The 19992-nt window shown below is 45.8% G+C and overlaps 1 protein-coding gene across 5 annotated transcripts in view; it reads right to left on the minus strand.

Moving 5' to 3' along the window:
- Nucleotides 1-19992, minus strand: part of WDR59 (WD repeat domain 59) — a 1538892-nt gene that overhangs the window by 67396 nt on the left and 1451504 nt on the right. For all 5 annotated transcript variants that reach the window (XM_069604207.1, XM_069604197.1, XM_069604168.1 and 2 more), the window contains 2 exons: nt 15414-15489; nt 4483-4603 (listed from right to left, as the gene is read on the minus strand). In XM_069604207.1, coding sequence (XP_069460308.1) covers nt 4483-4603; nt 15414-15489 — 197 coding nt within the window. The remainder of the gene's footprint in view (nt 1-4482; nt 4604-15413; nt 15490-19992) is intronic.

A 19992-nucleotide genomic window follows, 5' to 3' on the forward strand; every position in this document is an offset into this window, starting at 1 on the left:
TCTGCTCCTTTGGTAGGAGTTGGTGGTTTGGAAAACACTTGAGCATCAAACTTGGAACGATCGGCCTTCCTGTTCTGTAGTCTGTGGTCTATTTGAACGACTAAGTCAATATAGTCCGAGCAGTCTTGCGGGGGATTCACTACTTGGGCTAACACATCTTTGAGCTCTCCACGTAGACCTCTATAAAACAGCGTAATCCTTTTGTCCTCAGGCCATTGGGTTTCCACTATCAGTCTGTTGAAAGACGCAATATAAGCCAAAAGGTCTTGATTACCCTGTCGTAATGAAAGGAGCTCATTGTCCAAGGCCTGCCCCAGTGAATGTCTTGCGAACAGTTTTTCCATGCTGAGCTGAAAAGCTTGAAAATCATGGAGAACCGGATCATCCTGATTAACTAGAGGGATCGACCAATCTGCCGCACTGCCACTGAGGTACGAAAGCACGAAAGCTACCTTAGCTTGATCTGTTGGGAAGGCTGCTGGCCGGCATAAGAAGTGCAAGCGGCACTGATTAATGAATACTGCAAACCTCTTTGGGTCACCACAAAATCGTTCGGGGGGAGCCAGAGGCACATCCCCGGGTAGGTTGATCAGCACTGGGTTCGTAGAGGATGTTGAAGGATGATTTGCCCATGATGCGGGCAACTGAGTTTGTCCGGCTTGTGACTGTAGCAATTGTCTAGCGAGATCATCTGTTCGCTCCTTGGAAATAATCAGTTCCCTTCTTAGAGCATTCGTTTCCTGGCGGGCTGCATGCACTTCTGCTCTTAGTTCCCCAAGTAACTGGGCTAGCTGGTCGGTATCCGAGGTTTCCATAGAGCCTGGGTGGTAGTTTTGCGGTTGGCTTTGCGTTCTGTAACGCTCACCTGATTCCCGCAGAGGTGCCGGTCTTGACTGGGTGACTGCCGTGTCTTCAAAGGTGATGTGTAACACACGGTTGGTTCCTCGGGCTGGACATCTGTGCACTGTGTGTCTGACTCGGAGAGTAAGATGTCTTGGGTAGGTGAACGCCGAGCTCTCCATCTGCCTCGGGGGCAGGGTGCCGTAACCAGTTTCTTCACTGGATAAGGGTGCAGGCCTCTTGACCTCAGAGGACTGCTGTCCGTCGTTTACTGCACGAACGGTAAGTTCTGGGCACTTCAAATGTCTTAAAAGTCTTTAAGTGCGTAAGGCGTAGCTGCTGTGGAGCGGTGCCGAGGAGCATGTGAGTATGGCTTTTGACTTATGTAAAGTTCTTTTGTAATGATATCTCTTGTTTTGCAGGTTTCCGGCGATGGCGGATGGCGGGCTGAAGAGAGTTGAGGATCGAACCTGCGTGAGGAATAGAAGCGCTTGGAAGCACGTAAGTGAGCGCTTGTTGCCTGCTTCACGATGCGCACTAACTGTCTCTTTTACCTTGCAGGTACAAGTTCGGAGCTTTAGAGAAGCTGAAGGGTGCTGGGATACCCGCTGATTTCGGCGTGGGAAGGAGTGATGGCACGTGAGTAGTAAAGTTGCCCAATGTCTCTAAACGCACCTTCTTTTGCCTTTCAGATGCGGGATGCAGCGTTGAAGGCCTCCGGAGCGTGCGAAGAGCCGGTAAGCCTTTGTCTTTCAGATGCAGGTATGCAGCGCGAGGCGTTGGTGACAGCCGCTGGACCAGGTAAGAGATGCGCTCCCACTGAAGACCGTAGTGCTAACCTGTTCTTTCTTTGTCTTTATAGGTGCTGCTGAAGACTGGATTCCAGGATGGTAAGCCTTTGTTCCCTTAGGCACAGGATCAGAAGACACGGTGAGCGTTCTGCTGCAGAGAATGCAGAATAACGCAAAGCAAGATTCATCCATCGGGTGTGGTTTAAATAGCCTCCTGTAGTGCTTAGGTGTCTCCTTTCACGGCCTCGCCTAGGTAAGAAAAGAGTTCCTGCTTTCCAGAAGAGTTCCAGTGTTCTGAACCTAGGGAGTGGCTCCTGCCCCACCCAACAGGAAAAGTAGTCCCAAACAGAAGAGGATCAGAGGCTCAGCTGGCAGGCAAGTAAGCAGCATGGTCTGCTGCAGGTAAGTCCACCCAAGCATTATGAGCCCGGCGCTTCCAGCGCTGGGACTGGGCATATTTATGAGCCTGGTGCCACTGGCGCCAGGACAGGGTCCAAAAGGTCCCAATTGGGACTGGCCGGCACCCGGAATCGGGGTTATGGGTCTGCTTCCAAGGGAGTTGGGTAAGTCCTGACCCTTTGGAAGCAGAGATCATGACAGTAATTGCGATGGCTTGGAAATTAATGTGAAGCAGTGCCAATGATCTACAATTTGTTGGACCCAACAGTCGGTTATATGCTGCCATGCCTCTATGATGAGAAGAATCCTGCCCCGCACAGGAATTTGTGTCCTTGCAGTGAGGAAAAAGATAAAATAGTTTTACAAAAGGAGCCTTTCTTGTGAGGCTGCCCATAGGAGGATATTTGATAAGAATGAGGTCTAGAGGCTTTGAATATTTCCAAGGACCCACTCATCAGCCTTGGTCCTGAAAAGAATAGGACCATCAAACAACATATCCAAACGTTTAGCCTGATAACCTGGGTAAACATTTTCATTCCTCAACAAAGAGTGCCTTTTGATAACAGCACTGTGGCATCGAATCGACCAATGCAATCTGTAGTGTCCAGACCAACTTGCAGAATATGGTTGGTGGTGCCTTTCCTATCGTGCTAAATCTGGCTGACTAAGCATTGGTGGTTGAGGGGCAAATGTTTGCCTGACACCTCTGCTGGCTCCACAAGTGAATATCTAGCTAAAGTACAGGATGCATGTATGGTCTGCAACACCAGACTGCCAGCAACAAACACCTTCCTCCCCCAAGTGGTGGTGTGCAAAGTGCTATAGGCCTTAACCCAGCAGTGGCTGCCGGAACCATTTTCTGGTGTCAAGTTGGTGTTGAGCAAAAAGAGGTCTGGGGAGGGGGGGCACTATCTTTCTGTGCCAAATCCTTGTGCAATGATGGAACAGATGAAGGCCTGAATCTTGTTGCCATCAGATTCTCAGGCAAAGCGCCACTTGATGGGATCACAGGATTCTGCTCACCTCATATGTCATTGATTAAAAAATGTCAGTGGTTGTAAAGGCTGTCACTTTCTCGGGTGGTACAAACAGGCTCAGGGTATACACAGCCCAAAGGCAGGCATGGACAAAGTCCCCATCTTCAAATATGGGGAGGCGAAAAGGCTGCTCCCCTCGCACAAGTCTTGGGAAAGGCTGTCCTTGTGTATTAAATTCTTGAAGAACAGACTTTGTATATGATGGACCAGTCTTATGGCCACAAGGGATAGTTTCCTCATCTAGAAGTTCCTCCTCCACCTCTTCAAAAATATCCCTAAATTACTTAAAGAATGTGGGCCTGTCAAAGCTCCTATAAAAGTATCTGATGGAACCCAAACATACCTGTGCTGAAGGTGCCACCAATGTACCCAGTTTGCTCTGTGTGACTGTGATGGCAACAATCGCCCAGTCACAGAGGAGGATGACGCTAAATATTTTGGTACCAAAGCCGAAGGTGCCAGCTATCTCAGAGTTGAAACAGGAGCCAAGCCATGGAGTGAACAAATGCATGCTTTCCAAGAACATAGCAGTCTTTGGAGGGGTCAACAGGGCTTTTAAGAGGTTTTAATGAAGATGGGACCAGTAAAGAACTTTTCAGGGTAGATGATGTGAGGAAAGAAGGTCAGATTAAATAACTTGGGGCCGAGTCTTCTGATGCCAACCTGCACCTTGACCTTTTTGCTGATGCTTCCTGAAGAGGCATGAGTTCTGGAAGAAAGCAACTCACGACGAGAGTGAGGGGGCCTCCTCTACTTTTTCTCACTTACTCCTAAACTCTCGAGAGGCACTTCTGAAGCGATGCTAACAGTGCTTAGTTACAGAGCGAGGGGGTTTGTTCGACATCTGAAAATGATTTTTCCGGTATGCCTTTCTTAATTCACCACTAAAAGCAGCTTGACCACCCACTCAATTTCTTTGGGGTGCACTGGGCATCATGAAACATATTCCTCTGTTGAGACACCAGACACCAATGAGGTGCGTATCCAACACTGATATCATGCACCCACGATTTTAAAAGGTCTTAAAACATTGATTTCATTGTTATTTGAGAGAAAAGACTTTAACATTGTCAGAATCGAAAAACATGTTCCTGCATTTAATGCATAAAACAAGAATCGAGGAAGATGGTGTTGGTTGCTCCAGGCATAAATACCTGCAAGATTTGTTCTGGTACAAAAGGTACTAGGAAGCTGTGATGGAGCCGCACAGTGCCACCTTGTGGCTAGCTGAAAAGCATTCTGGTCCAGACTGCATTTGAAGGATACTTCCCAGACAAGAAATCAATGGGAGGAATGTACCTATAAGAAAGTGCAGTATGTTCACTGCATTACTAATCCCAGTAGCATATATCCTATTGAGGAGATAATCATGGATAGCCTAATCATGATTTTGATTGCTTCTGAATCTCACTCACCTTTTGTTTTTGTCATGTTGGTCCCGCTCCCGTTCACGAGGGTCTATGTACACGGACCCGTAGCGGGAATCCTCAGGTGATGACTCGATCCAAGTGATTGCTTGTTCAGGGTCCCGGCTAACTGCAAAGCAATGTACAATAAAGAGCACACGGTTACAAGAGTTGAAGCTCAATTTCAGTTAACAAATGGATTAATACAATGTGGCATGTACTACCTATGAAAACATACAAGAGGTAAAAAGTCTGGGTCCTATGGCTACCAATGCTGGATTATGTATCACAAGAAAACAGGGATTTGACATGCCAAGAAAGACTTGGAGCATTATAATCATTTGATCCCTAAGATTATTGGAACACGCATATGTGAATCTGAATTACTATCAGACTCATATTTCCACAGTCTTGCAGTACACACTGTACTTCAGTGAGCAAAAGAGGAAAGGGGTGGACGGGGTAGAAGGGACGTTGTTACAATAGTGACATCTTAAAGTTTGTTCTAACGAATGAAATGCACCACTATGAAGTGAGTAATGATTTAGTAATCAATCCAAATAAAACACACATTATACGATTCAGTAGAAGTACTAGTAAACATACAATTTAAATTGAAGTATTGGTCTGGCTTGGCTCCTCCCGGATTTAATTTGGATACGATTTCTAACAAAAACGTATTACAACTAGACTAAGGGATAAAGCAATTTTCTTCGTCTCTCAGGTGAAGAGAATCCATAAAATGTTTTTCAGATTCTAATTAATCCCCCTTTTCAATTTTTATAAGGCAAAGTTATCCCAGCCCTGCTCTGGTCATGGCATATCTATGCCAGCTGGGAGCGGAGGTTTCACTTGAAAAAATGAAAGTATTATCTGAATGAAAACCTCAGCCCTCCCCAACTGTATTCCGATGCCAGCCATTCATTACGAACATGGCTTGACCTCAATGAATGGTTGGATAAACTGTAAAATCTGGATATTTCATAGATCAATATTGAAACCGTCTTTAAAATTCCATGTTTCGTGATGTGTCATCATTAATAGAAAGACAGGCCCAATTGCCAATTATATGTCTCAAAGTTAATTTATACTGGGGAGCAGCCAGAAAACGGCAGAAACTTTAACAACTCATTGCAAGTATAAAAAACTTTTTTCTAAAGACTATATAATGCATACAAGTTTCTCAGTAATTGATAAACCAATGTGATCATTGGTACGTACCCGAAGAAATATCCTAATGCATATTGGAGGACGCAATTTCTACATTTTAGATTAAACCTGATTCCCCACAGGCGCGATCTTGTATTTATGCTCCAAGAATACTGCTCTTGTAAATTATTGACCTCTGTGCAAACAAAAAGATTTCTTCCAATCTCCAAATCATTTGCTGATTCAGCACATTTTGAGAAATCTAATATTCAGTACATTTGTAGATAATGAATCTTTGCTTTTAACCCATGACTTCTGGGTGCGTTTGCATAGTGGTGCTGTGCTTATATGTGTGTACCAAATTAATTTGATTACTATTAGATGGTAAAACATGTGTGCCTTTTACATCAATAATGTTTCCTCCTTTTAAACGATGCAAGACACTTCCTATTTAATCAAACATTCTCTCTATATGTGATACATTACTCACGGTAATCGTATTTCTGAGGCTTGAATCTGCTTAGATTCACATGCTGTGCATAGGCCGACATCTAGTGGAAGCTGTGTGGTATTACAGTTTGTTTTTCGAAACTCAAAAAGGGACGTCGAACAGGGCGTGCGAGTAATACTATCCCTAGTGTGACGTCCCCTGTACCCATGATCCCTCACACATGTAGGACCCTCAGATTGTATTTTTTCAGACATGAAGTAGCATGAGGAGTAGCGTGAGTACAGAGTATCCAAGTAGATAGATAAGACTACAAGCATCAATGCGCCTTCTCTCAGAGGGGAGGAAGGGCGGACACACCTGAATCTAAGCAGATACAAGCATCAGAAATACGATTACGGCGAGGAACGTATCCTTTCTGATGTTTGAGAAATCTGCTTAGATAACATGCTGTGCATAGATTAGCGAGCAGTTTTAGAAGAAGGAGGTGGAATGTGAGAAGGGTCATGAGCGAACGAATGTCTTAGAACCGCTTGTCCCACTTGCGTATCTGTCTTGGAATGAGTGTCAATGCAGTAGTGCTGAGTAAAGGTGTGAATAGAGCTCCATGTAGCTGCTTTGCAAATACTGTCTAATGGGACATTTGCAATGAAAGCCAGAGTGGCTCCAGTACCTCTTGTAGAGTGGGCCGTTGGCGTAAAAGGCAGTGTTTTGTCTGAAAGGGAATAGCACAGTTAGATACATCTGACTATCCACTTAGAGATGGCATTTTAGAGACGCAATCTCCTTCTCTGCCTGGCGCTATGGAGACGAACAGTTGATCTGTTTTCCTTAGCAGTCTGGTCTTGTGTATGTAGTAAAGAACCGCCCTCCTCACATCTAGTGTGTGGAGTTTCAGCTCCTGGAAGAAAGCCAGTAGCTCAATAGACTGGTTAACATGGAATTTGGAAGTGAACTTAGGTGAGAACCTAGGGTGAGTACGTAAAACCAGTTTGTCCTTATGTATAGTAAAGAAAGGATCTTGCACTGACAGAGCTTGGATTTCACTGACCCTTCTTATAGAAGTAATGGCTACTAAGAAGGCCTTTTTGTGAGTCAGGTGTTTGAGACTAGACTTGTGCATGGGCTCAATGGGTGGTCCCATGAGTTTAGCAAGTACCACATTAAGGTCCCAACTTGGTGGTGGGTTAGAAATTGGAGGGTGGAGTCTCTTTACCCCTTCCATAAATGCTTTAACAACTGGCACCTTCCACCATGACACCCTGTTATGGGAAGTGATGTAGGCTGACAAGGCTGCCAGGTGTACCTTTAGTGAGTTAAACACTAACCCTGCATCCGCATCCAGTAAGTGGAGCATATAGGTTACAACATTAGAAGGAGTACAATCACCAGGGCCGATTTGTTTATTCTGGCACCAAATTACGAATCGTTTCCATTTGTCATAGTAACAGTGCCTCGTGTTCGGTTTTCTTGACTCTTTCAAGATATCCATACATCTTTGCGGTAAATTAAGATGTCCGAACTCTATGACTTCACGAGCCATGCTGCCAAATTCATCGAGTTGGGCTGAGGATGCACTGTTAACCCCTCGTGCTGGGAGAGTAGGTTGTACCGGCACAGGAGTTTGATGGGGTCGTACACTGCCAGTTTGCGCAGGTATGGATACCATGGTTGTCTCGCCCACATAGGAGCAACCAGGATGAGAGTCATCGGTTCCCTGTGGATCTTGTTCACCACTTTCCTCATCAGAGGGGTTGGTGGAAAAGCATAGGCAAATGTCACTGACCAGTTCATCCTCAGGGTGTTCCCCTTGGAGCCTGGCTGGGGGAACCTGGATGCAAAGATTGGTCATTGTCTGTTTTCGCTTGTGGCGAATAGGTCTATAGTGGGGAAACCCCACTGAGAGAAGAGGTCTCCTACAACCTCTTTGTGTAGTCGCCACTCGTGTTCCTCTGGGAGGGGATCTCTGCTCAGAGCATCTGCTAGCGAATTGAATTCCCCTTGAACATGTTGGGATGACAGGTAAATCTTCCATTTGAGTGCCCATTCCCAAATTTTCTGGGCAAGCTTGGACAGATTTTGAGAACGAGTGCCCCCTTGTTTGTTCAAGTAAAACATTGCAGTCGTGCTGTCTGTTAGGATCTGCACTGACTGGTTGTATAGGAGTGGTTTGAATGCCCAAAGCGCTCTGAAGACTGCCAGAAGTTCTAGCAGATTGATGTGGTTCTTCACCACTGTGTGAGACCAGAGACCCTGAGCTGTGTGGTGAAGGTAGTGAGCTCCCCACCCTGCCAGGGAGGCGTCTGTTGTGACGACGGCCTGTATCTCTGGATCGTAGAAGGGTTTCCCCTTTGTAAGATTTTCTCTTGTCCACCAGCGAAGACACTGAACCAGTGTTGGTGAAACGACCACTAGATCGTCCCACTGACCATTTGCCTGAGACCACTGTTTCGCCAACCACTCCTGCATGGGTCGCATGCACAGGTGCATGTGGGGAACCAGGTAAATGGAAGATGCCATCATGCCTAACAAATACATAACTTTGTGCACACTTATCTGGCGACCGGACGATATTGAGGAATTTGCAGCAACACATTTCGAATTCTTTCTTATGATGGAAAGGCCAGCCCCTCTTGGGTATTTAGGACAGCTCCTAGGAACTGTTTAGAAATGCCTGGCACCAGGCTTCACTTTTTCCTCATTGATTGAGAAGCCCAATTGGAAGAGGAGGTCGATAGTTCTTTGGATGTTTATTCTGCAAATTAAGGGGGACTCCCCTGTGATGAGCCAGTCGTCCAGGTAAGGGTACACTGGGATTGCCTCCCTGCTTAGGTGCGCTGCCACCACCGCCAGTACCTTGGAGCTGAGGTTATTCCAAAGGGCAGAACCTTGAATTGGTAGTGCTGGTTGTGTATCTTGAAATGCAAGAATCTTCTGTGCGCTGGGAACATTGAAATATGAAAATAGGCATCTTTCATATCCAATGTTGCCATGTAATCACCTTTTTTAGTAGAGGGATTACCTCTTGTAGTGTAATCATGCGGAATCTTTGTGGCTTGACATACTTGTTTTCAGGGCGCAAATCTAATACTGGGCACATTGTCAGATTTTTTTTTGGCAAAAGGAAGTAGGTTGAATAAATACCCTTGTTTACCTGGTTGACCGGGACGACTTCTATGGCATCCTTTGCTAGCAGAACATCGATCTCCTCGAGGAGGATCTTCTGATGTTCCAGCAAGTGTACTCTTTGTCGCACAGGATGGTCGTGGGGGCGTCCTAGCAACTCTATGCAGTATCCTCCAGACACTGTGTACAGCACCCATCTGTCCGAAGTGATCCCCTCCCATTCGTGGGTGAAGGTGGCAATGCGCTCCTCTACTGGGGATGAATGGGAGGGGACCTGAAGCAGAACGTCACTGCTTGTTGGGTGGCGTACCACCTCTGGCGGTGCTGCCTCTACCCCTAGTGCGACCCCTGCACTGCCTTCTGGGGTAGCCCTGTGAGGATTGGAATTGGTTGTTACCCCATGAGGTTCCCTGGTTTTGGTAATAATTTGGACCACTTTGGGAACCTTGGCCCCGAAAACTATTGTTACCCCTTTGTCCAGAGGGTTTATTGGTGAGTTGGCCAAGAGATTTTAGGGTCTCGTACTCATCCTTTGCCGTCTTTAGAGCTTCCTCCACTGCCTTGCCGAATAGTACATTCGGCTCCACAGGCATATCTATCAGGGTTGCTTGGGTTTTGGGCTTGAACCCTGACTGCCTTAGCCAAGCGTCACGCTTTATGACAGTGCCCCCAGCGATTAGCCTCCCAGCATTATCTGCTGCATCAAAGTTTGTTTTTAACATGCAGCCTGATACAGACCTTTCATCTGCTGCCAGCCGAGCCAACTGGCTATTTAAGGGTTCGGGTGCAGAGGACACCAAAGCGGACACTTCCTCCCACTGATGGCAATTGTAGCTTGCCAAAAGGGTGGCACTGTTGGTAATTCGTGTCTGATAGGCTGACGTGGAGGCAACCTTTCTCCCCAGAGCATATGTACGTTTGCTTTCCTTATCAGGAGGTTCTTCCGAGGAAGCAAGAGGTGTACCGGCCCTCTTTCTTGTGGTTGTTACGAGCAGGGAATCGGGCTTTAATTGGCCCCTAATGTACAGGGGATCGGAGTGTGCGGCACAGAACAATTTCTCGACTCGCGGGTTAACCGCTCAAGTGAGATTTGGGGTTTGCAGCGAGGTATGAATTCTATGCTGGATAGATTTCACCAAAGGGATAGCCTGAGTAATGGCTTTCTTGTCTTTTAGGATTTCTTCAGCAAAATCTCTGTCTTTTTGGACACCCTGTGTGTCGATACGAAAATGAGCAGCTGCCTTTGCCAGTACCTCATTGAGGAGGGGTTGGTTATCTACAGGCGAGTCATGCACCGGGGGTCTTTAGCAACCAAAGAGTCAATGTTGTAGGCTTCAGCCTCATCATCCTCCTCCTCCTGGTCCTTGTCATCCCCATAATAAGGGTCACCCGCATGGTCAGCAACCACTTTTGACAATGTGAATCCGGGTGGTAAGGTTCCACCACAAAGGGGTCTATGACCAAGCCCTGAAACGGGGCGTCAGAGCAGATATTCTTAGCAGGGGGCTGAGAGGACTCAGGTGTTGCCTTGTACCCAGAAGGGGCAGAAGTAGGAGGGGTGTTGGAGTAACGTAAAGAAAGTAGTTAGGGTCTTTCTCATAAAAGTTAGCCACAAATGTTAATCTTTTCATACCCCTATCAATGTCTGCTGAGCTCCATTCTTTGGAGCTTGGAATAACAACAGGTTCTAGTTCCTCATCGGTGCCCATATCCTCAGCAGTGGGAGGAACAATTTTTGTGGTAGGTTCTGAAACCTTAGCCTTCCTTGTCTCCGTTGGGCCCTTTCGCTTCTCCTTATGAACATGGGGACTTGAAGAGGTTTACTTGTGTTGCTTATCCCCTCCCCCATGGCTAGAGGAATGTTTACCTGATTTTTTATGGGCCTCCGAAGATTTCGACAAATCGCGTCGAGTTTTGGACGCAGGATTCGAAGAAGGACGTGTAGTCTCGGGAGAACGGTCAGACTTGACGAGTCTAGCCTCTTCAGAGTGCCGAACGGTTTTGCTATCTGGTGATCGGGCCTCGGGGGCTGTTGATCGGGCGACACCCTTATCAACCGAAGACGGTTGGGTTTTGTCATGAGGCCAACGCCAACAAGGATTCATTGGACCGCTCTCGTGGTGTCGTCTGGCGCCGATCACTCGACACACGTGTCGAGTCACGGCCGGGGCCAATGTGGTGGTATGATGTGAAGCGCTTTTGCCACCGGATGCTGTCCCCACAACGTGGCCGTTGGCCAGTCCTTTGGGGTCGTAGGCATGCGCGCGGGTGTCCGAAGTCACCCCTTTGCCCTCGCCGGCCGATTCGGCGGCATTGCTGCCATCGCTGAATGTCCCCTCTACTTCCATGGCCTCTAGTTGCCTGGCGTAGTGGGCCCAGCGCTTAGTCGAGCAGTCTTTAAGGGTCTTCGGCTTAAAGAGCTGGCAAGCTCGACAGGTAGCCTCGGGATGGTCTTGTGGGAGATACAGATTGCACGTATTGTGCTTATCCACCCAGGGAAACTTCCTATTATACTTAGGGCAGAATTTGAATGGTGTACTGTCCATATGTTACCAAATGGCAGCGGGCGTGTATATGTAAGAAAGGGGGAAAATAGCCTGTATGACCACCCCCCACTATCCCTACTGTATAGGGCCATGGCCAGAGGCCTGCCAAGGCCCGGAGTCCGTCGTGGCAGTTCTCGACGGCTGATTTCCATGATCTTCACCGGTGTCTATCTTCGGCGTATAGTGGAAGAGAAAGGGGGAGTATTAACGGTAATTATTAACTATAAATGGCTTAGCGCCGAAGTAACTCTGCAACATGCATCCAACAAGTATGGTGGGAAAAAACAATCTGAGGGTCCTACACGAGTGAGGGATCATGGGTACAGGGGACATCACACTATGGATAGTATTACTGGCATGCCCTGTTCGACGTCCCTATTCGAGTTTCGAAAAACAAACTGTAATGCTCCGCAGCTTCCACTAAATGTCGGCCTATGCACAGCATGTGATCTAAGCAGATTTCACAAACATCAGAAATATATATTCAGGGAAAAGAACTTTAGTGGTAGGGATGTTAAGGTAAAAATGTAATGCAACAAAACCCCTGAAATTCTGCAGACTTAACTTCACGTTCGCTGTTTTCCAGGCATATGACTACAATGATGACAGAGATTACATCACTGGTGACATCACTAATTTCATCATATATGACATCACTGATTACATCACAAATGGGAAGTTGAACGGTTTTGTCACAAACACTTGTGTATAGGCGTGTTATAAAAGCCATATCATATCAAAGTATTGCTCAATTTACCGCCGTTGCACGTTGTTTCAGTGAATATCAAGGGTTTTCTATAATGTGATGAATCCTGCAGAGTCCTCACAAAAACCCTACCTAAGTCTCCACCCAGATGGCCAGGGGAAGGCAGCCGCTGCCTGATCCTGACCGTGGGGGTGGTATTAGCCGGGAGGATCACCTGGGAGGAGAAGGGCCCCAAAGGACCAGGAGGACTCGGTTAGGTAAGAATTGGTGCAGTCACACTGTGTGAGACTACACAGCACTTATCTGCTTGGTATTAGGTAACCCAACATTTGGTTTAGGTCTGTACTACACAAGTGGGTAGTGTGAATGAGCAGCCAGGCTTACCTCTAGAGGGGTAAATGTGAGCTGTAGAGCTGAACAAATGAAATCTGTAAATACAAGTAGTCAAATAACTCTTACACTCAAAGTTTCAGTTATAAATAGTTATTTAATTAACATCAATTTTTAAATAAGCGTTTTTTAAAAAGGTAATTCGTTGTAATAATGTTCATTTTTCAGAATTAAAACAAGTTAGTGGATAATCTTTGGATATGCTTCTTACACAATTCCTACACCCTAAGGTGACTTCAATCACAAGGACAGTAATGGCATTTATATATCTCACTAGTATACTTTGCAGATTCTGAGGTTGCAGAAAAGAAAGGTTAGGGAAGGAAAAAGGTTAGACAGTTTCTCAGTATATGTGAGGACAACTAAATCTTCCAATGAAATCTAGATAAGCCTTTCCCACCAGTAACAGTATACAACAAGCTACCACCTATGAGGGACAAACAGTATCAAAGTCAATGGACTAGAAGAGTCTTCAGGGAACCAGGACAGCCAAAGTCATTTGGGACACAGTCTATGGATCCGATGCACTTCTTAGATCAAAGTCTTGCACAAAGTTAGATAGTCTTTAGAAAAATCACTTGTAGGGCCACAAGCTGTTAAGCCTGTGAGAAGAGAGTTGAAATCAACTCTAAAAGGTAAGCCAATGCAATTCCCAAATGAGAAGAGCTAAAAGGCAATAAGGCAAGTACTCCAAGCCTAAACAGTACTTCTGATTTGAAGAAGAGTGGTCCAGCTGTAATCTGTCTTGCTACAGTGGTGCAGACCCTTGTTCCTGACCTTCAGTCATGGGGACAAGAGGAGGGACGTCTGGAGGGCTCCGGCGGGGGTACTTGGGAAATCGTTGACAGCTACGGGCTCATTTCGGTACAGCAGCACTTTGCGGTTTCAGCACTTAGCAAACAGCACTGTTGCAGATCTTGGACACCGGTTGAACTCTCTTTACGCCATCGGTCCTCAACTCTGGTGAGGGGCCTCTGGATCTGGAGGTCCTACTTCTGGATGGTTCTTAGGAGTCTCCTGGAGCTTCTAGCCGGATTCGTTTCGTGGCACTTGACTACGGACATTCAACACCTGTAATTGGGCTTCGGAAGCAATGGAGAGGCACAGCAAATCGGGGATGGTGCTCCAGTGGAGTTCGTCTCATGGTTAGTTGGTTCCACTAACCCAAGGGGAGAAGTCGTTCCATCCAGAGCTGCTCTGTCTAGGTGAAAAAGGAGGTCAGTACAGTAGCAGGACTTCACCAGGCAATTCAAAGCTCCAGGAGGTGGCAGCAAGCTTCGTTCACAGTTTCTTCGTTGGGTGTTTGTAAACTGCATAAGTCACCTACCTTTGAAAAGGTCTGCCTGTGCTCTTTCAAAAAATGTATGCTTGCCGTTCCTCACCACATTGGTTTTCCTGATTTACACATGCTAAGTACATCTGTTCAGGCCGCAAGCATAAAACTCCTGTGTACCATGGCTCAGTGTTTGGCATGTGGTATTGCTTGTTTTGTGAAACACTACAAAAAATGTGCGCTTTTCTAACTGCAAGAGTCGGGGGAATGTAGCGGAGCATTGTTTTTCTCAAAATTCATAGAAGCCATTGCCGTACAAAGCCAACCATGTCCACCACATACCCTTTTTTTCGGTCATTTTCCCGCTTTTTCCCCAAGCTATGGCATTTCCCCCTACCTAGTTGTTGCCCGACCTGCGCAAATCACCCCTTCCTAAACTTGGAATTTTTTCTACTTTTCAGAAATGTATGCCTTTCTGTCCTCCAATTTGGCTTTCCTACACTTTGCTTCCATTCCGACCAGGCATGTCCAATTGGCAAAAATGGCCAAAATCGCCTACCTTTCACAAACGGTTTATAACCACATCAAAATAATTGTTGTTCGTTTCCACTCAACCTGTTCTTGAAAGCCAGGAAATGGGGGAATTCAGCACAGCAAACCATTTGTTCCTAGCTTTTACAAGGAAAAAACCACAGGCTTCTTTGTACATCATCTTATTGACATTTTTTGAAAAAACACAACATTTTCGCCCTTTTTGGTTATTTTCTCTCACCCCCTACAGCAACCTAGGATTCCTGGGTGGCGTTACGACCACCTACATGTGGGAAAAAAATGGCAATATTTGGGCGAGATATCTCATGTAACAAAAAAGGTACAAGGCATTGAATGGCGACATACCGAAATCACCAAAAAAGGCCTGGACACTGGGGGGTGGGGGGATGGTAAACACCCATGGCACTTAAAGGGTTAAAAAGCCAGTGACAAGAATGACGTGTCCACTTCCAGGGAACACTTGAGGCAAGGGAGCTGCATATTCCGAGTGTGATTCTCCGAGGCTGCCATCTTGTGGGCTGGCCGCACATCACTTGGAAAACTGCAAAGTTTAGATGACATCAAATAATGCATGTCTGGATGAAATAACACACGGCCTGAGCAGTTGGTACTGTGTGTTTTGGGTCTCAGGGAAGGTTTCACTGCCACTAATGAGAAACCTTTCTACGGACATATGGAATGATGTTTCTGCAATTCCTTTCCTGATCCATTTAAATATCATTAGATAAATAAAAATAACAGATTCAGTACCTATATTCCAGCCACTGCTGCAAATTCCACCAGGGTCTGATGTGCTAGAGCAGGAACCAGAGGAAGTGAAGCTGGGCTATTGGAAGTAAGAAAGAATAAAACACTGTCACTCATACAATGTGTGGAACCATTCATGTTAGGTACAACTTTTAAACTTAACAGCCTGTAAGGAAACGCCCTGTTTAACTTATGAGATCAGTCAACTCATAACTAGGCAAACAAATTACTTACCTTCAATAATGATCTTTCCGATGGATAAGTTCTTCCTCAGATAGATTCCTCAGTTTAGGAATGCATCTTTCACAGTCAATCTGGCTCCAGAAATCTTTTCAGCCACTAGGGAGTGCACTGCTGCTCCTCGTCTGGGTCATTGGCGCCCATGACTGTGGATATGACATTGTGGGTGGTAAATATGGAGCTGGCTGCACCCGATTACCTCCGTCCATCCCCATTTTCCTGGCACTCAGCTGCTGAGAAACTGCAGAGCTATAGTGTTTACAATCTGTTCACATAAAGGGGCAGGTTCGGAGGGACATGAGTTCTCTCTAGGAATGCTAGGTCAGAAGTCAATTTTTAGGTTTCCTTTTGTCAACCGGGAGTACCGAAAACCTTTTGCTAGGTTTCTTGCTAGGTTGGGTTCTAGGCATCAACAACCTCTGCGCAACTCCTTTTTGGTGTGCTGCCCTTAGTAGCCCATGTGGCTCCCCATTTGCTCCATGAGTAAGTGTGAGGGGTCATGAGGCAGACAACTTGGTAAAGGTTTTTCATGAGATGCCATTTTATTAACTCGAAAGGGTTTGACAAATGCCTCCCTAGCCCTACCCTGACGAGGATTTCCCTGCCTATCAAAATAAACTAAAGGAAACAATCTAACAAAAGGAATATGTCCCTCAGACTTATACATACAACAAACTTACAAAAGGGAATATATGGTAATTCAAGGATAACAGAAATAACAGTTATGGTCAACATAAACCTGATGACGGTTTCTCCTTGTAAGTTGGGTGAAATCCCCTGCTCAGATTCAAACCAGGATTTTCAATCAACAGTTTAAAATATGAAAGTTCTGTCTTGCCACAAAGTCCTGATGATAAAGTTTTTCTTTCTCCAAAAGTCTCTCACCTGGACTTTTGACCAACAGTTCAAAATATACAATAGGTCTTTGTCCCTCCACTGTAACAGAGTTTAACACAACTTTTTAAAAAACAAAAATACTTCTGCAGTTCATCTGTATCAACAATAATGATTTGTCTGGATGATTCCACAACACGTCATAAAGTATTTGAGTAGTCTTTGCCTTTTCTTCCTCTTCACAGTTTTTAACCACAACACATTACTTCAATGACTTCCTCCTTGTCCAATCATCTGCCAGGACTACTGCTACAAAGTCCCTGCCCTGGTATACTTGCCTGCCATGACTCAAAAAGGATCTACTACAAGTACCTCTGGGTAAAGTTTTACTTCAAGCAACTTAGCAACGTCTTTTAACTTTCAACAACATCAGTATTCATTATTTCTTCTGCAATAACATGAGACACAGTGGTGCTGTTTGTTCCACACATGTGATTGCCACATTCAACATAGGTTATGCTCCTCTCCTCCTGAATACTTTCTATCAGGAGGGCTGCTTTCCTACCACTCTCGTTTTCCCACTCCTACCTCAACCAGGTGCTGATAATAACTTGTTATTGCCCTTGCTTCTCTTAGGCTTAGACAATGAGTGTTTGGTTCTTTTAAAACTCTTGCCTCTTTCTCCTTTTGGCAACATGGGTTATACTCAGCTGATGGTTTTTGTCAAATGATTCTAGTATGGCTTTGGCAATATTGCCTCTTATTCACTTTTCTGAATATTGCCCTCTCTTGTCTTTGGCAATTGCTTCAATTGTTATGAGGATTATTATACCCTTCTTGCCTGTTCCCAAAGCTCTTAATCTGCCATTTCAACTTCTTTGTAACAGTTCGGCATTCAAAGCCATAATCAGTCTTCCACTTTAAATTCTGTACATAAGTGCAGTATTCAAAATGATCACCAAGGTCCATTAGGAGCGTTCCGGGGTTACAGAGTATCAGTCAACTCACTGGTTGCTGCATAAGCGTCTGCTTGTCTGCTTGCTCCTCTGCCATAGTGACATCTGCTTCTCCGCTTCCTTCTACACGGCAGCCCCCTCCTTTGCACTTCCTGCGGCCCACATCGGTCGGCAGAGGAGCGTTCCCAGCTCCACGAACACTCTGATGCACGCCTGCCGCTGGAGCCCAACTTAAAATGGGAAAAGCCTTTCACATTAACGCTTCGCATCACGCAACCTCTGCATTCACGGCACAAAGAGGGAAAGCTTTCCAAAGCAACACTTACCGCTGTGCAGCCTCTGCATACAAGGTCTTTAAAGGTAGACACACTCTCAGAACCAGCATCTGCTCTGCAATTGGTGGTCTCCGCCCTCTTTCAACTTCTGCTGCCACTGCAACATGGAGTCATGACAATCACTTTCAAACAATGGGGCACGTATCCCTCTTTTTTGTTTTCAGGGGGCCTATCTCGTGAGGGGTTATATATAACACAGATCTCCATGTGTCACGACAATCACTCCACCTCCTGCTTCTTCCTATGGCCTGTACCTGAGGGGAGCCCTTTATACTGGCCATTCCCTCTCGGGTGTGGGTCATTAACATCACTGGGCTGCGTCTTGCAGCCCAGTGCCTCTGCGTTCCTCTTCCTCGTTGCAGTACTTTGTGCATTGTAGGACTTGAAGTTAGCAATATTCAAATTACCTCTTTCATTCACTGTTTCAATTTAACAATAGGCCATCAAGATGGTAGGGTCTCAGGGAAAGTTATTAAAGGGGTTTTCCCATTCCTGCTGACCTGCTTCCCTCCCAATGTGACCATCCCGCAGAACACCCCCACGGTCAGGATCAGAAAGCGTCACCTTTCCATGGCCACATGAGAAGGGACCTAGGCCAGGTTTTCTTGGGGAATCATCTCCGATTCATCACAGGAGCTTGGGCCTGGCAGTTATATGTTTTGTTTTTGGCAACACCATTAGGCAACCATTTTAGTGTGTCGATAGTCAAATGCAACCATATGGTGGCCATTTGGATATCAAGTAAATGAAAGTTCTATACCCTGATCTGTTTGTCTGGGGTCTTTCCTTTGCTTGTATGTCCAAGAGAAATATCCAAAGTGGCTTGTAAGCTATTTAGAGAGGCCACACAGGTTTATGTATTCCATCGTACACTGAACTAGAGTCTCCTAGACACATTTATCCACATCTGTGAATGCATGTCTAATGGAATGGAGTTTGGCTGACCCATCCTGATATGACAGCTGCAAGAACCTTTGAATAGTGCATGGTTGTAGATTGGTGGGCAGGGATACCCAAGCCTGAGTAGAATTAAGGGGATGTAGACTATTAGAGGTTTGCGGAAAACCTACTCACAAGATTGTTGTACAGATTAGATGCACCTGTGGATCCTGGCTCTTCCTTACTTGCTGTGCTCTGTCCTCCTCCTACTGCATCATTGCTTTTTACACCGAGGAATCTTTGCTCAAGCTCTTCTTTGGTTTCCACAGGCCTTTTGTGCTGATACCGCTGTGCCTGCAGCAGAATCTGAGGTGAGGGGCCCCCGTTTTGTGGCTGGAAATGAGCTGGCTGCTGCTCTGGCAAATCCTCTCCTTTATTCGAGGGACATCGAGCTCTATACGTCTGCAGCTGTTCCCACATGGAACCCTCCCTGACCTGCAATTTAGGGCCATCATTGCACTCCCCATCAGTCCTTGAGTAGCTGCCGTGCCCTCTGCATTGTGGGTTGCCAGGAGCAGATCTTCTTTCATCCTGCGTCACGTGGTTCTGGCATATTCTCGAACTCTGCAATTTGAAATGGAGCACAGAAATGTTATCTAGCCAGACCCAATCACAACAACCCAGGATACCCCTGAATCCCCACCCACTCCCTGGGTATTCTTTGTCGCAGTTTTCAGCCTGAGCAGATTTCTCAGGTCTTTTGACCCTATCTCCGGTAAAGGGTACTCTTCTGGTGTGACTGCACTCTGTGTGTGCAGACCATCTCCAGGACACCCCCCCCCCCGACCTTGACGGAAACCTTCAATGGGCTGGTGTTCCACTATGCAGCAATCCCTCAGCAAGTCCCTAGGCTTTGAAAGTGGTTCTGCTTCTCTTCTGGTTGGGTCGCGAAAATGCCTGGGACCTGTAAGTAAGAATTGAATGGACAAAACCTCTGAACATTAAAAACTCCATACAAGTACCATTGAATTTTACATACACATTAACTACCAAAGTTGCTTTGTTTCTCTTGGGGACTTAGAGTTTGTACATCCACTATACACCCCATTTTTAGAAAGAGATTTGTACATGTTTCTAAATGAACTAAACTACCAATAGTCCCCTATAGTCGTAATAATTACATGTTTTATTCCGCAACCTCAGGGCTTACAGGAATCACAAAGCGGGTTAGGCCTGTTTGGCAACAGATCCACTATGCTACATTCCTGCTACTGATTTTTTTTACAATGTATTCTCTTCCTGAAATGCACCAATGTAAAATTTCACAACTTCCTTTCT

This window comes from Ambystoma mexicanum, chromosome 1p, assembly GCF_040938575.1.
Source record: "Ambystoma mexicanum isolate Mex_15411 chromosome 1p, UKY_AmexF1_1, whole genome shotgun sequence".
Taxonomy (NCBI): domain Eukaryota; kingdom Metazoa; phylum Chordata; class Amphibia; order Caudata; family Ambystomatidae; genus Ambystoma; species Ambystoma mexicanum.